Genomic DNA, 16,731 nt, shown 5'->3' with positions numbered 1-16,731 from the left:
GCAAAGATTTTATCGAATGGCGATAGTCAAACCAGTTATCGAATAGTTATCGACATCGAAATTGAAATCGAAAAAGTAATATCGTAGCTTCAAAAACGTTTCATGAATCTCAATTGAGTAGAATTTTGAGCTTATTTTTCTTAATGTATTCAACTTGCATGATTGCTCGTACTTTTCGCTTTGATATGGAAAATTCCATAGACGTAACGTCATACGCCCACGCAAAACTTAAAGAGCACAAGCGTAGGCATTGCGCAGGTCCTTAAAAGAAAAGCAAATAAAACAAAGCAAATAATAAAAACAAATGAAACCTACTGGAAAATCTTAAGCAAAATTTAAATTTTAAATTCTAAGGTGTTTTCAATATACAGTAGAATCCAGTTATAAAGACATCGCTTATAACGTCTGTACGGTTATTGCGACGAAAATTCTGGTCCCCAGACTAACTCTTATGAGCAAACTTATACGGTTATAGCGCCTGCCGCGTATAACGATGGTCCCTTGAGTGTCGTTATAACCGGATTCTACTGTACTTCTATTAAAAGCCTAAGCTTGAAAAGCTTCCTAAGAACCGATATTCAAACTCAGCAGTTATTTAGGTTCAAAGCCAGTAGTAAAATAATAATAATATTTATAATAATATTAATAATGTTTCAAATATTGTATATAGAATGCATAATGGAATTTATGAAATATTTAAAATATTATATATATACTTCATATATTTGAAAAATATCATATATTTAATTTAATATTCAGGTTTTCAACCTTTTTATACTCACCCAGGAAAGTGAAACAGGTATATTGGTTTTGTAGAATGTCCGTGCGTCTTTTCGCCTCTCTTCATCTGTCCACGCGAAAGCAAATCATTTAGCCGCTATTAAAGCTAGCGACTTGAAATTGGCTCCCTAGAAATATAAAATTTGAAAATTTTCCCAATTTGCCCACTAGGAGCATATCAAATAGGAAAATGCTTTTTCCGGTATCTCAGAAGCCGTGGTAGTTGAGGTGCTTGAGAGCTGCAATTTTGTATGTATATAAATATGAGGGATATATCGACGCCCATTGAAGGCTTGCCAAGTCGGAACATGGATATGGCAGCGCTTAGGCCGTGAATAAGTGTGCTGCAGTCGGTAATGCCCGACAGCAATGCATTTACTTGCTCAAGGGTAGAGAAGTATTCAAATAGAATTAGAGAAAGCCCAGTTTTTGTAATAAATAGATATATTTAATAATATCAACTTCGTTTTATGCTTTATTTTTTTTATTGAGCACTCGACCTGTCCCAAATGTGCGATAAGTTTTGGTTAAATTATTTTACAAATTGACACATTCGTCGATTTACATACATCATATGTTCTTGTTTCTAAATTTTTGGAATTTCGCATGTTTTTTCATCTCATTTTTTTGTTTTTTTTTTTTTGTTTTGTTTTTTCTTCAATAAAATATATATGTATATAGATAAATATACATATGTATGCATACATATATATACAAACGGAAAACACATTTGACAGATCTCGTTGCGATGACAATTTTCTTCAGTTTTTCATAATACATACAAACATACATATTTTGTTTGAAATTTTTGGTTTTGAATTTTCAGTGCAGCCTCAACGCAACGGGTTTTTGTTTTGTTTTGTTTTGTTTTTTTTTACAATTTTATTTTACCATCAACACAAACATAAACTTTATAAATTTTCATTTTGTTTTCTTTGTTTTTGGTTTTGTTTTTCATTTACGCATACGTAAGATTTAAACAATTTAATTACTAAGACTAACAATCAAAGCTGTGCAAATCGAAAAATTTATTAATTTTTGGTTTTATTTTGGTTTTTGTTTTTTTTTCGTATTCCTTTAATTTGTTTTTATTTATTTAATAATTTGTATCTTCATTAAATATATATATTAATATATATATTTAGTTAGTTTTTTTTTCTTTTTTTTTTGTTTTTGTTTTCTTTTGTGTGTACTTTTGATTTTCGAAACGCCAATCAATTCCACATTCGCTGATTTTGATAAAATAGCGACTGCCAGTGTTGAAAAATTCCATCTGCTTGAGATACGGAAGATTAAAACCAGTTTCTATAGTTCATTTATTTTGCTGTTTGGGTTTAGTAATTTGTTTTCTCTTTTTCTTTTTTTTTTTTGTAATTAAGTTTTTTTTTATTATTATTATTATTTTTTTTTTTTGCTCTTGTTTTTATAGTTTTCATTTCGTTTGCTCATTGTATCAGTGTCGCCATATTGTTATATTTATTTCTGTATTTAGAATACGAAAATATTTTGTTTGTTTTTAGTGCCAGCAGAATTAACATAAATGTTAACAGTAAAATATATCTATAAACATTCGAAAGTTTGTTTCTCTTTAAAATCAGTTGTTAATTTGCTTCGTCTTTTTTTTTTGTTTTTGTTTTTTTTTTTTTTTTTTTTTGTTTTTGTTTTTTTTTCTCCCTTCTTTTGTTTTCGTTTTTTGTTTATTTTGATTTTGCTTGTTGTTTCAAAAAGGCAATCTCTCTCTTGTTAAAAATATTACATTTGTATTGGCAACACTGACTGTCATAAGTATATGTACACACGTTTGTACTAGTTCTCTCTCTGTTGTCCAGTTGTGTGGCGTAGTTGTGGATGAGTTCTATAGATGATATTGCACGCTGAATTGGTTGGCCCACATTCACATGAGATTAACCAAACGCATCGGAAATAAATGTATTTACGAGCTATATGTGAAGGCGAGTGGAATCAAGAATAAATATACACGATATTATCGAATTGAATGTCAACTTAGTGGAATGGCGAATGATAGGCCCTTAAACGGAAAGCATAGTTCAAAGTAGATACTATATATGTCTGTATCTACAATATAATTTGTTTTTTTAGTTTTTTTTTTTTTTTTTTTTTTTTTTTTATTGTTGATTAAAACATAACCAATTGTGAATTATATTACAGTTATATATGTTATATTTTATTTTATGCCCAGACGATTTTTAACGATTGTAGCCACATTTATAACGTGATAATACTTGCTCGAGTATAACTAACATTTACAATTCTTTGCAACTGTGTTGCAAGTTTTGCTTTTTTTTTTAATTTTTTATTATATCTTATTTTGTATATTTTATACAGATTTCGCCCAGCTCTCATGTCTTCAGTTTAACCAGTGTTGAAAAATACAACAATACAACAAAGAGAAACAAAATACATTGTGAATCTTTGGAAGTTCACAGTGAGTTAACCTTTTTTTAAATGGGTTTACTACATTTCAGTTTTCAGTTTTGGATTTTTTTTTTTTTTTAATTTTTTGATTCTAGCGAATATTCAGAGTTGCATGGGTTAGAGTGAAATAGCAGCATGAAAACTCAAAGGAAATAAAAACAATATATACAGCGCGCAAATTGTTTTTAATATTTATATATTTCTTACAAAATAATGTATTAAAAAAAAAAAAGAATAATAATAATAATATTGAAATTTAATGAAGAATATACATTTCTATAATTTAAGCGCATTTTACACATTTGCATCTTTGTTCTCTGTTTTATACACACAATAATTGCTTTCTATCTCTTTCTCTCGTCTCGTTTCAAGTATCTCCTGCTTTGTCTGACCATTTTTGTACACAAAAACAAAAACGAGACAAAAAATCGTCAGAAATTATAAATAAAAACCTTTCGTCCGCTGAATTTTTATTTACACTCGAAAAAAAAGTAAGCCAAAGTCAAGATAAATGTATACTTAGGTACAGTTAAGTGCATATGTAGTATAAGTTGAAAACATATATATACACGCACACATATAATAATACATATAAATACATACATATATATAAGATGTACTAACACATAGTGTACTGGTACTGAAAGGACTTGACTACCCATACATACATACATACATACATACCCACTACATGCATACATATCTTCTATCTTGGTTTTCTCATTTTTCGCTTCGTTTTGTTTTTGTTTTCATTTATTTTAGGCAAGTAGAATCACGGCATAAATAGCTGACTGTTCAAATACAAATGAAATGTTATCAAAATCGACGTCTGTAACAGGCCTGAGTCTTTACTATTCATCAATTAAATTACACAGCCAGTTCGGCAGATAATTTATATATATATATATACACATATATACATATATATACATATACATATATATGCACATGTACATATATATATACTTATACATATGCCTTTACCAAAGCATAACACCTAACCCGAATATATAACTAAAGAGTCTGAGCGCATCAGCTTCTCTTGCCCTATACATACAACATCGTCATCATCATCATCATTATCATTAGCATTAGCATTATCATTATCATTACCATAATCATTATCATTATCAGCTTATTTATCATTATCTCATTCTCATAGTAACAAAATGGTATTAATAATTATGTAGTATGCTTTCTTATGTTTGTCTTTTGTTTTCTTTTTATATGGAATGCATCTTAATGTTTCACTGAGTTATGTAACGTTTCATGCTTTGTTTTTGTGTTGTTTTGTATTCTTTTTTTTTTTTTTTCATTATTATTATTTTTGTTTTTTTTTTTTTTCAATTTATGTGATAGTCGATAGCGTTGTCAGTTGCATAGTCTTTGTTGACGGCGACGCCATCGGCGATGGCGTTGGCACAAACAGGCTGGACGAGGCAGTTTCCGTGGTTAGACTACGCTCCTCGTACACCCCGGCGCGTTCCTGGTCACAAATATACACATGGAGATAATATAATATTTGAGTACATATATAAATTTAATAGAACTTATGCATACGCTGAGGGAATTTCTGGAAAATCGCGCTTGCTAGCCCATCATTTTTTTCACTATAACTTAATATTCATTACAATAGTTTTAAAGAGCTTTAGGTCCTCTTTAAACTATAAATAATTTTTTGTTAATTCTTACAATAGCCTAGCTCAATGATTAGTTTTACTGGATATTGGTATTCAAAAAATGAAGCGGACATGTTTTGACATGTAAGTCAGCTTTTAAGATCTATAAAAATAGTCTCGAAAACAAGTCATATATGCGTTTTATCAAGAGAAATTAGCAGTATTATCGCACACAAAATATAAATAGAATTGAAGCTTATAAAGCCTGTAACGTCATTGTACTTGGCTCAATTATCTAGAACCCGGTTAGAACGACTCCACTTACAACGCCTGTACGACTATTGCGACGAAGGTTCGGGTCCCTAGGTAAACCTTTATGAGCAAACTTATACGGTTATAGCGTCTTTCGGTTATAGCGACAGTCCCTTGAGCATCGCTATAAACGGATAACCGTATAGGTCTTATATAGCCATATATCCTCTAGATATAGGAAACAATTAAGCCTATACTGTTGTCCTAGACTAGCGTCGATTCGGGTCCCCCGTTTTTTCAAGTCCGTTTCCTTCTTTCTTCGATTTCATTTTTCTAGGCAACTACCTATTCTACCAATTCCACCTAATAACTACTAATCCGGCCCTGTATATTTTCTATACTCCAGGACATGTTGAAAATATCAAATGAAATTTCAGTTTAGCAAAAGCTGATATTATCTAGGACATGAGACTAAATATTATGAATTCTAGAAGAAGAGTGAGAGAGAGAGAGAGAGAGCGAGAGAGAGAGAAGGAAACGCACAAGCCTGCATTGCCTTGGCTGTTAATTCCAGCCTAACATACAGAGTTTTTATAGCCTCTAGCGTACATATTCACATTAATATTCACATTCATATTGATATTCATAAAGAGCTCACATGCGATTTATCATATTTGAATCGTCTCCAGATATTCGTCTTTGGCTCCATAGGGGTGCCATCCACGTTGTAGTTGGGATTGGAGAATGTCAGTACAGAGCGGCTAGAGCCGCGGGAATTGCGCTTCGCCTTTTTGCGATTCGTATTGAAAGCGAGCACTGTAAGCAAGTAAATAGTGTAAACTGCAGGAAGGAAACTCTTTGGCATTCATGCGGACTTACTAAATATCACTAGCATTATAATGATAACCATGACAATGACCACGCCCAGGGCGATGATCACAAAGAACTCGCGCTGGCTGTTTTCCTTGGCCTTGAGATCATCGTCAAGATCGCTGTGATTATTCTGGCTGTCCGTCGAGCCGCTGTCATCGGTCAGCTCGTCCGAGTAGTCCGGCGGTTGTTCGCTCTCGAGGCGGGGCGGCACGAGCTCCTTGGGCGTGGTCGAGCAAACGCGGCCGTCGCTCTCCGGGCGATCGGGACAGGCGCACACATAGTCAACGACCCGGTAGAAGCACAGATGCGAACAGCCGCCATTATCCTGGGCGCACTGGTTCCAGGTCTTCGCCTGTCGCTGCAGCGAGACGGCGCGTATATCGAGCGCTCCACTGAGAGCGTCGCGCACCTCGAACGGATAGTTGTAGCCGAGGCGAGGCTCACGCTGTGATCGGTACACGGACTTGTTGTACCAATCGGTCCAGTATATGTTGTTCTCGAACTGCAGAGTGGAGTCAAGTGAACATTAACTGGGCTAAGCAGATTTACCGCTTCAACCTACCATTGTCAGGCCGAATGGATGCGGTGCGTAGGGCACAATCGTCTGGCGGCGTTTGCCATTGAAATCAACCTGGCCGATATTATCCTCGAGCGCATCGGCCCAAAGCAGACGTCGGTTGCTGCAGAGGAATTCATCAAGTTTCAATCAAGTCACAAATCAATCCTTTATCTAATCCCTACCTAAAGTCAATGGTTAGACCCGTCGGAAAACCAATGCCCGACGTTACAATGGCCGTGCGATTGGAGCCGTCCAAGAGACTGCGTTCGATCTTCGATGGGGAGTTCCAGTCCGACCAGAACAGAAAGCTGCAGCGACAAAAATCAATCAAACTAATTATCCCATTATCTTAGGGAATTGAGTCACTTACGCCTTGGAGGGATGAACGATAAGAGAACGTGGATCGCCCAGATCTTCCGAGATGAGCTTCTTGCGGCTGCTGCCATCGAGGCGCGACACCTCAATCAGTTTCCGGTCCGTGTCCGACCAATAGAGATTGTCGGCAATCCAGTCAACCGCGATCCCATTGGGCGTCAACAGATCCGTGCTGACCACCACCTTGCTCTCTGTGAGGTTCAATAGATTGACCCGGCGTATGACGTCCATATTGACGTCCGCAAAGAAGAGCCAATTGCTGCGATAGTGGTAGTCCAGCACCACGGCGCCATGGACCCCATTGATGGGCAGCACCACGTCCATGTAGTCGCCGCTGTTCAGCGAGATCATGCCAATGCCCGAGCGCAGTGCGATCAGCAGATAATCCTAAATGAAGAAGGTGAAACAAATGGAGTGGAGTGTGGATAAGGAGAGTTGATTGGACTTACGTCTGGTAGATTTTGGCATTCTGTGGTGCTATTCTCCCGCAGCTTGAGTCCGGTGGGGCACTGGCACGAATAGCCCGCCGGATTGCGCAGGCACAGATGGGAGCAGCCGCCATTGTTGCGTCCGCAGACATTTTCCGCCAGTTGCGGCTGCTTGATGATCACTTTAATGTCCATCAGGCCATCAATGTTGGTCATGACATCGCGCTTGTTGCTGGTCTGGCGGCGATCCGCCATGTGCAGCGCCTTCGACTTCCAGTCCGTCCAGTAGATGTGATCATCACTGAGCGCCAGGGCATAGGGATGATGTAGAGCCGACATGATCAGCTTGCGCTGATTGCCCGTGTAGTCGCATGAATCGATGGTCTTTCGCAGAGCGTCCACCCAATAGATGCGCTTGCTCTTCAGGTCCAGCGAGAGTCCGTTCGGCCAGCCGAGATTGGCTGTCACAATGCGGGAGCGCTCGTTGCCGTCCAGGTGTGAGCGTTCGATCTTACGGTAGTGACCCCAGTCGGTCCAGAACAGCAGACCCGCCTCGTAGTCGAGGGCCAGGCCGCGCGGCGACTCCAGATCCTTGTAGGCAATCACATGTCGATTATTGCCGTCAAGCGTAGCCACTTCGATTGTGTGACGACCTGCATCGGCCCAGTAGATCATGCGGCCGATGGAGTCGACAACCAGTCCATCTGGATTCTCCAAACTCTCGCCGATCACTTTGTGTACATGCAGCCCGTCCGCGCTGGAGCTCATGATCACGTTCTCGATGGTGTCCGACCAGAAAATGTAGCCCGTCTTCTGGTCCACATCGAGGGCAACGGCATTCGAGATTGGCGGCAGGGGAAGCACCACGTCGATCAGATGATCAAAGTCTAAGGAGATCTGACGGATGTCGATACGATGGGCGAACAGAATGTATTTCGTTGGACCCTCGGAGCAAGTGCGACGATCCTCCTTCAGCTGCACCCCAACGGCGCAGGCGCACGTGAAGCTAGTTGGATTCAGGAGACAGAGGTGGGAGCAGCCGCCGTTCTGTTTGTCGCACGCATTATAGACACGCCTGCGGGTACGATGAAAGACCCGGATGTCCATTAGGTCACTGGTATTGGCGATCACCGTGCTGACGCTCTTGCCCGTGAACTTATCGGCACTCATCGCCGACTTGGTATCCCAGTCCGTCCAGTACACACGACCGCCGCTCACATCTAGGCCGAACGGATGGCCCAGTCCATCTGTTCGACGAGCCATTAGCATCGACTTATCACTTGGAATTCATCTAGTACTTACTGATTATGACCTTGCGATTGCTGCCATCGAAGTTCATGTTCTCCAGCGTCTTCGTTCCGCCGTCCACAAAGTAAAGCTTATGCTCATCATAGTCGATAGCAAGTCCATTGGGCCAGATGAGTTTCTTAGATGCTATGATAACGCGACTGGCGCCGTCCATGTTCGCTCGCTCGATCATTGCCTCCTCACCCCAATCTGACCAGAACATAAGGCCCTCTATGGATTTCAAGGAAAAGCATTTAATAATACTCAAAAGGACCTGCCTTAATAACCCTAAGCTCTACAGCTGTATGTCATAAAAAGAAATGGGTTAGAAGGTTCCCCTGCCTTTAGAGGGCGTAAGGCCCACGCTTATATTTTGTACTCATTGATATTTTTGCTATACTTTTGGTATTGGACTTACCTATTGGATTTACGACAATGTCGCGCGGCTTATCCAACTTCTCCCAGACAAGGAGCGTGCGCATTTTGCCATTTGTGGTTGCCACTTCGATGCGATTGGTAGAGGGATCTGTCCAGTACAATTTGTCCGTGATCCAATCGAGAGCCAGGCCAACGGGCGAAACTAAATTAGAGTGGACCACGCGTTGCTGATAGCTGCCATTGAGATGAGCCTTGTTGATGGAGCTGCGCTCCACATCGGTCCAATAAATGAAATCGGTCTCGCTGCACCAATCGAGAGCAACGGCATGCTTCAAATTGTCCAGGGGCACAATCATGTCGACATCGTTCGGTCCAGAGGGTTTCGTATTTAGCTGGCGTAGGCGAATATCCTTGCGGCGTGCCACTAGGACGAGCTTATCTGGGGCACTCTTGCAGGTCTTGCCATCGTCCTTCAGTGACAGTCCAATGGGACAGCCGCAGCGGCGCGAGGTCTTATTGGGCAGGCACAAATGGGAGCAGCCGCCGCGCATTCCACGCCTGTCCTTTTGGCAGCGATCCTGATAGTCCGGCTGGCGTGCCGGATGATAGGCGTGAATGTCCATGGGAAAATGAAAATTCTCGTGCACCGAACGAAAACCCTTTCCGGTTATCTTATTGGCAGCTGAGACAGTCTTTGTATTCCAGTCGGTCCAGTACATCGTGTCCTCGAATATGGTCAGCGCAAATGGATGAGGTAGATGGGTGCTGAGCACTTTGATGCGTTCGCTGCCATCCAAATTGGAGCACTCAATGGCATGCTGCTTAGCATCGGCCCAATAGATCTTGCTATTTGGATAATCAATGGCCAGGCCATTCGGCCAGGTGACGCCCTTCGATATAATCACCTGTCGCTGCGAGCCATCCATGTGGGCGCGTTCGATCTTCGGATTTGGTCCCCAGTCACTCCAGAAAGCCAGAGCTTCGCCCGGATGGATGACAATGGCGCGCGGCTTATCCAGATCACTCGAGGCAATCACCGTACGTAAGTTGCCCTGAAAGTTCGATACCTCGACACGTCGCGTGCCCGAATCCGTCCAAAACAATAGATCATGCACCCAGTCGACGGCAATGCCGCCGGGCGACTCCAAGCCCCATTTGATAATGCTGCGCACTTGGGTGCCATTGATGTTAACCATTTTGATCACATCGGTGGAGACATCCGACCAGAACAACAGACCCTTCCGGTAATGAAAGTCCAAGGCGATTGCATTGTGCAGTCCCTTCACTATTGCCATATAACGATTATTGCTTAGCGTTACGCGCCGAATGTCCCAGCGGTTCGCCACGAGCAGCGTCATCGCCCCGCCCAGCGCCTTGCAGGTGCGCAGATCCGGCCGTAATATGTACCCCATCTCGCAGGAGCAGACGAACGAGCCCAGCGTATTGTGGCACTTCTGCGAGCAGACGGGACTCGTCAGATATTGGCACTCGTCTATGTCCGTGCAGCTGTACGCGGGAGAATACAAACAGATAGAATACGGCCGGATTACACTTGAAATACGAAAGGAGTCGGTGCGAGGAACCTACTTGCGCTTGTTGGCGTGCATCAGGTAGCCCAACCGGCAGGCGCATTCATCGCGTCCTCGCGCCGTCTTGATGCACAGCTGCTCACACTGCTGGGGCTCGGGGCACTTCTGCTCCACGGGACAGTTCACCTCGTCCTCGCCCAGGGGACAGTCGTTCTGACCGTCACAGACGTGCTTCTGGTGCACGCAGATTCTGCAGAAGATTTACAAAGTTAACGCATGTCTAGGCTAGCGGTTCACCTGGCACTCACTTCAGATTGGTGATGTTCTTCTTGGCTGGACAAAGGAACTGGCCGGCGTCGCACAGCAGGTGACAGTCGACCTCATCTTCCGCCGATGAACAATCCGGATAGCCATCGCAGAGCCAAGTGCGCTGAAAGGGAATTGAAGTTACAATTGAGGTATGCGGACGATGGGAAGGACCTTTCCCTACGATGTCACTGATTACCCCCAAAGGAGCTTTCAATGGAGCGCTTACCAAAATGCAGCGTCCGTTGTGGCAGGTGAATTCGTCGGGGCCGCAGGTCAGGGGATGCTCCGGGCTCATGTTGCCGCAGTCGTTCTCGTCCTCGCCGCCATCGCAGTCCTGCTCCTTGTCGCACTTCCAGCGCTTGGGTATGCAGGTGCCATCGGCGCACTTGTATTCGCCGGAGGTGCACTGGGACGGCTTCTGCTGGCAGTTCTCCTCGTCGCTCCAGTCGCCGCAGTCGTTGTCGCCGTCACAGCGAAAGCGATTGAGTATGCACTGTCCGCTGGGCCCGCCGGCACCGCCCAGTCCGCTGCGGCACTTGAACTCGCCCTCCGGACAGCTGTTGATGACGGCCGGGCACTTCAGCTCATCGGAGTTGTCATCACAATCGCGTTCGCCATCACAGCGAAAGGCCAACGAGATGCAGTAGCCATCGTTGCAGGTGAAGTGCTCGTCGGTGCAGCTACTGCGATTGCAGTGCGCCTCGTCCGAGTAATCCTTGCAATCGTTTTCGCCATCGCAGACCCACTGCCGCGGAATGCAGAAGCCGTTCTGGCACTCAAACTGATCCTCGGTGCAGTTGGTGCGGGCGCCGCAGTGCGTCTCATCGGAGTAGTCGCCGCAGTCGTCGTCGCCATCGCACAGCCAGTCCTTGTTGATGCAGCGATAGGTCTTGGGGCACATCACATGGAGGCCGCTCTGCTCGCACTCCTTCTGCAGCTTGGACATCATGTCGTCCATGTTGTCGCAGTCGTACTCGTCGCTGGCATCCGTGCACTGCACCTCGCGATTGCAGCGGCCGTGCGACTCGATGCACTGGCAATTGCTGCACTGCCACTGCGACTCCTCGCAGGTGTTGTGGCAGCCAGTGGACGGCGGTGCGCTGTAGCCATCGCCGGGCTGGCCCAGCTGCCGCGGATCATCGTGGACCACAACCCGGTTGGCGAATGGCCGGAATCCCTTCTGCTTGTTGCTGGCCCCGGCCACGAATCCGTCGCGACCTCGAGTGCTCGTCTGTCTGTCCGATTCGCGCACCACATACATGTCGCCACGCCCACCCTGTGCGCCCACATTACGGAATTTCGGAGTATCACCCGAGCTGGTAGTGCCAGTGCCGGACGTAACGCTCGGCTTGTGAGGTATCATTGGCTCCTTAATATAAACATGACCGTACATCTTACTGCCATCTCCATTGTCCTCTAGATTATCATCAATATGGTCATGGTCATGATCATGATCCAGCTCGTGATCATGGTCGGGATCGTGGTCGTGATCGCGATCGTGATCTTGATCGTGTTCGTGCTCATGATCGTGCTCACCCTCATGATCATGCTCCTGATGTGGCGGATAGTCGGATGCAGTTAGATAATCATGATCGTCCTCCTTATGCAACAGATCGTCGGCCAAGTCATCCTCGTGCACACCATGTCCGTTGGCATTGGCCGAGCGTGGGTGCGCCGGCTGATACCAGTGCTGCGGACGCTCTTGCGTATTTTCGGCACCGCCACCACCACCTCGATTGTTTATTCCACGATCATACTGTTCACCAAGTCCATGAGTTAAGTTGCCGATTCCCAGACCTGGAAGAAAAGTTGTATCATGAGTAAGCATGACGATGTAATTGTAATAAAATATTTGCTAGCTCTAAACTATATAATGAATGTACTATAATAATGTATGCATATGACGTATACTGAAAAGTGTGCTACACTTTGTTATACTACACTACACTTCACTAAATACAGCACTTCCTTTCTGGATAGCTGCGGCAACGTAGTAAGTTGAGATCCCCTATCTGTCGTGCCTGTACTATTTGTGATTTATAAGAAAATAAATATAACAGGGCATAGATCATTAGGCTGGCAAAAATCTACTACATAGAATTGTTGAATTTCGAATTCAATTAATTTCTTTTTTTTTCCATTCTCACTCTGTTTTAGCAGCTTTTACGCTTCTCCTCCTTTTCTTTTCATTTGATTTGAATTTTAAATTTTTTAACTTGAGTTACATAAATTTTTACTTTAAATAAATCAAGTTAGTTTTATTTTTTGCAAATGCAAAGTTTAAGAAATTCTTCTCGATACATTTATCAGCGTATCGAGCTACTAATTTTTTTTTTTTTCATATAAGCAGAAAGCAAAGACTTATTGGAGCAAGTAACAATTATCACAAAATATTTAACGTTTTTATACATTTTACAAATTTTTCAAAAAAGTCGAAAAAAATGCAGAGGTGAAAAATTTTAAACGTAAACGTTTCCAATGAATATTTAATATTGCATTTTAATTGAAAACTAAATTGCTTTTCTTGAAAACATTCAATGAACTTTTTTTTTACTTTTGTAACTTTTTCAAAAAGTTTTACAAACTAATATTAATTTTTGCATTAATTAAGAAAACTATTTTGATTGCAAAAATTAAAGAGAAAAACACACACATCCATGCAATAGACGTACTATTCACACATGCATAAACAAACACACACACACACACACACACACATACATATACATATGTATGTGCTAATGGCTGCAGATGTGCGTGGGCTAATAAACTAACAGGTGGTATACACACATAGGTGTAGCAAACACCACACCATACACACACACACACACACACACACACACACACACACACACACATACAAGCATATACATATGCGTATACTAATTATGTAGATACCCAAAATGAAGTGCGCCAAAGCAAATTGAAAAGATAATGGAAAAGAAACAAATGCAAAGTAAACACTTTAAATATTCAATTAGAATGCACGTAAGAAGAGTTTGATGAGTATGGAATATACCTAAATATAGATATAGATATGTGTGTGACATTTAAAAATAGACAGTTGATTAATGCTAGTGCGGCCCCTAGTTGGCTAATCGCTTGAAATTTGCACTTAATCTCTGGAGAATGCTCTAATGCTAATGCTAATACCAATTTTCATTGATAAGTACGCAAAAGCATGCTGCCTGTGTGGGTGTATATTTAACTATGTGTGTGTGTGTGTGTGTGTGTGTGTGTACGTCTGTTTGTATGTTGAGGATGTACGTGACAGAGATAATATACTTACACAAGCATAGCAGGCACACCAAAGGGCAAAACGGCAAGGCTAGCAAATACATTGCCACCGCACGCACACACACACAGGCACACACACAGGCACAGACACAGGCGCAGGCAGAGGCACACGCACACAATGGAGCGCACGCACGGCGCTGCTGCTGCGGCTGCTGCTGCTGGCGCTGCTTCTGTGGCTGCCGCTGCTGCTCTTGCTGCTGCCGCTGCTGTTGTTGTCTCTTTTTGTTTTAGCGGTTTTTGGCGCGTGCGTGTGACGCGCTACTGATTGGAGTTGGGCTGCTGTGTTGGCGGCTGCTGCTGCTGCTGCTGCGGCTGCTGCTGTGTTCGCACTTTAATGCGCTTCGCGTTGCGTAGGTGTCACATTCACAGGACCGTATGTACATACATATGTACTCTGCCATACATACATATGTACATCGGTTTACCCTGGCACGCCAACTTGCTGCTGCTGTTGTCGTTGTTGTTGTTGTTGTGGTTCTTGTGGTTGTTGTTGCTGAGGTTGCTGTTGTTGTTATTGCTATTGTTGGGCGTTTTGAGGCAAACGCGATTTGCATAAAACATTTGTCTGCACTAATCCACGATTCGGCTCAAGTTGGAATATCACTTGTTACACATTTCATACATATCAGTCTTCATTTGATTTCATAAGCGCTTTTATTTTATTTTATTTCTTATTTTTTTTTGAATATTTGTTATTTATTTCTTTGTTATTCTCATGTTGTTTTTCTATTAGTTATTTATGTGTAGTTGTGTGCGAGAGAGGGAGAGAGATCCAGCGGAGCATGTTGAGGCTGTCAATCGATAAACGGAACATACTATCTCATTATTATCTCTACATTATGGCATATACGCTGCATCATTTAATTACTTTTCAACTTTAACTGTTATATTGCTGTAGAGCAAGCCCAGCGAATTACATACATACACAGATAGCAAAATATATGTGAGTCTGTGTGTGTGTGTGTAAGGGCTGAGCATTTGCTTTACAGAAATTACAATTAATTTATATTTTTTTTTATTTTTTATTTTCGATTTTTATTTGTATTTAATTAATTCATTTGAATATTCGTAAATCTAATTTAAGTCAAGCTTCAGTCTTTTCTGTTCGACGTTTTTCTATTTTTAGTAACAGGACAACAACAACAACAACAGAAATGCCTGTTGCGAGCGCACACGAAGTGTTTGCGAATATATGTATGTATAAATATTATTTTTTAATGATTTATTTTTTTGTTTTTATTGAATTAATATATGTATTATTTTTGTATTTTAAATTTTTTTTTATTTGTTAATTTTACAAATTAGTTTTGCATATTTTCAACTGTTATTGCCATGAGCTGCGGCTGCTGCTGCGACCAGTAGCTACTTTATAACTGCGTATACATGTGGGTGTGTGTGTGTGTGTGTGTGTGTGTGTGTGTGTGTGTGTGTGAGTACCTGATACGTATATATGTGCGTGTATTTCTGTTAGTGTTTGCTGGTGTTGGTGTCCATGTGTATGCCTATGTGTATGTGTGTGTGTGTGTGTGAGTATTTGATGCGTATGTATGTGCTCCGGCGTGGGAAACACCCACTCTCTAAGTCGTCAGCGAATGCGGAGGCGGCATTAGCACAAGCACCGCTAATTTTATTTTTAGAACATTTTCCTTCTATTTCAATTTATTTCGAATTAAAGTTTTAACTCGATATTTGTATTCCACTTGCGTGGTGTTTATATTAATGTTGTTATTTCTGCTGCTGTTGTTGTTGTTGTTGTTGTTGGCCTTTTTCCTGTTTCGGTTTCCCTTGTTTTTTCTTTTTTAAGTTCTTCTTCTTGAATTTTTTGTTGAGCTTTGCTCTTGCTGCACTAAATAAAATATTATGTGGAGCATGCGCACTCACACACACCTACGAACTGCACAATGTATGTGGGATACATACATATTATGTATTTAATGGCTTAAGCCGTTTAGTCAACACAATTTTATGCAAAATTTATAATTGTATTTTTGATTAATGGTCGCGCACATACACACACGCAGCACTCTGCACTTGGACACTTTCTATGTATGTCTGTCTATTTATGTGTGTGTGTGTGTGTGTGTGTGTGTGTACATATGTGCTCGGAATTCTGTTGATTCTTTTGCTTGCCTCATCGATTCACATTCGCACAACACTTAAGAAAAAATTAAATAAACAACAACAACACAACACAAATTTGAAGATAAAATTTAACAACAAATTTGCTGTAATTTGCGCTTGCTTTTGATTTTTCGTTAATTTGTTAATTTGTTGTTTTTGCTTTTTGCTTTTTGTACTATTGGCCAAGTCCCTGCTGAAGTTCCATGTAACTTGTTGTTGTCGTTGTAGCTATGACAGTTGTTGTTGTTGCTGTGGTTGTTGTTGTTGTTGTTGTTGTTGTCGTCGTCGAAGCGTCGTGATGTACGTGCGTTAGCTCAAGGCTTGGAACGTCTGCTTCCGTGCTCCGTACTACGAAAAATGTGAAATAACCAGAGATTCACAGCAGCGGCAGCAGCATCAGTCGGCATTCTGCTCCCAATTCGCAGCTGAGCCAATTGTCCCACACACACACACACACACACTTACACACACGCACTTGCATCAGTGTG

At 41.9% G+C, this 16,731-nt stretch overlaps 1 protein-coding gene across 8 annotated transcripts; it reads right to left on the bottom strand.

Moving 5' to 3' along the window:
* Window positions 1-1,206: 1,206 nt before the first annotated feature.
* Window positions 1,207-16,709, bottom strand: Lrp4 (LDL receptor related protein 4). Of its 8 annotated transcripts, none has more exons than XM_089473213.1 (14): window positions 16,613-16,709; window positions 14,115-14,913; window positions 11,052-12,622; window positions 10,825-10,946; window positions 10,575-10,766; window positions 9,028-10,493; window positions 8,625-8,840; window positions 7,344-8,569; window positions 6,890-7,281; window positions 6,702-6,827; window positions 6,523-6,640; window positions 5,967-6,462; window positions 5,746-5,903; window positions 1,207-4,702 (listed from the first exon to the last, which is right to left on the bottom strand). In XM_089473213.1, exons 2-14 carry the CDS (start codon window positions 14,164-14,166, stop codon window positions 4,565-4,567), a joined length of 6,273 nt encoding a protein of 2,090 aa, XP_089329339.1. In that variant the 5' UTR covers window positions 14,167-14,913; window positions 16,613-16,709; the 3' UTR covers window positions 1,207-4,564. The 8 variants fall into 8 exon arrangements, with proteins under 8 accessions (XP_089329339.1, XP_089329334.1, XP_089329335.1 ...); XM_089473208.1 differs by having other exon boundaries at window positions 16,552-16,666; XM_089473209.1 differs by having other exon boundaries at window positions 16,548-16,658.
* Between the last annotated feature and the right edge of the window lie 22 nt (window positions 16,710-16,731).

This window comes from Drosophila arizonae, chromosome X, assembly GCF_054131065.1.
Source record: "Drosophila arizonae isolate 15081-1271.41 chromosome X, UAZ_ARI_1.0, whole genome shotgun sequence".
NCBI classification, from domain to species: domain Eukaryota; kingdom Metazoa; phylum Arthropoda; class Insecta; order Diptera; family Drosophilidae; genus Drosophila; species Drosophila arizonae.
This window is presented reverse-complemented; position numbering and strand designations above follow the sequence as displayed.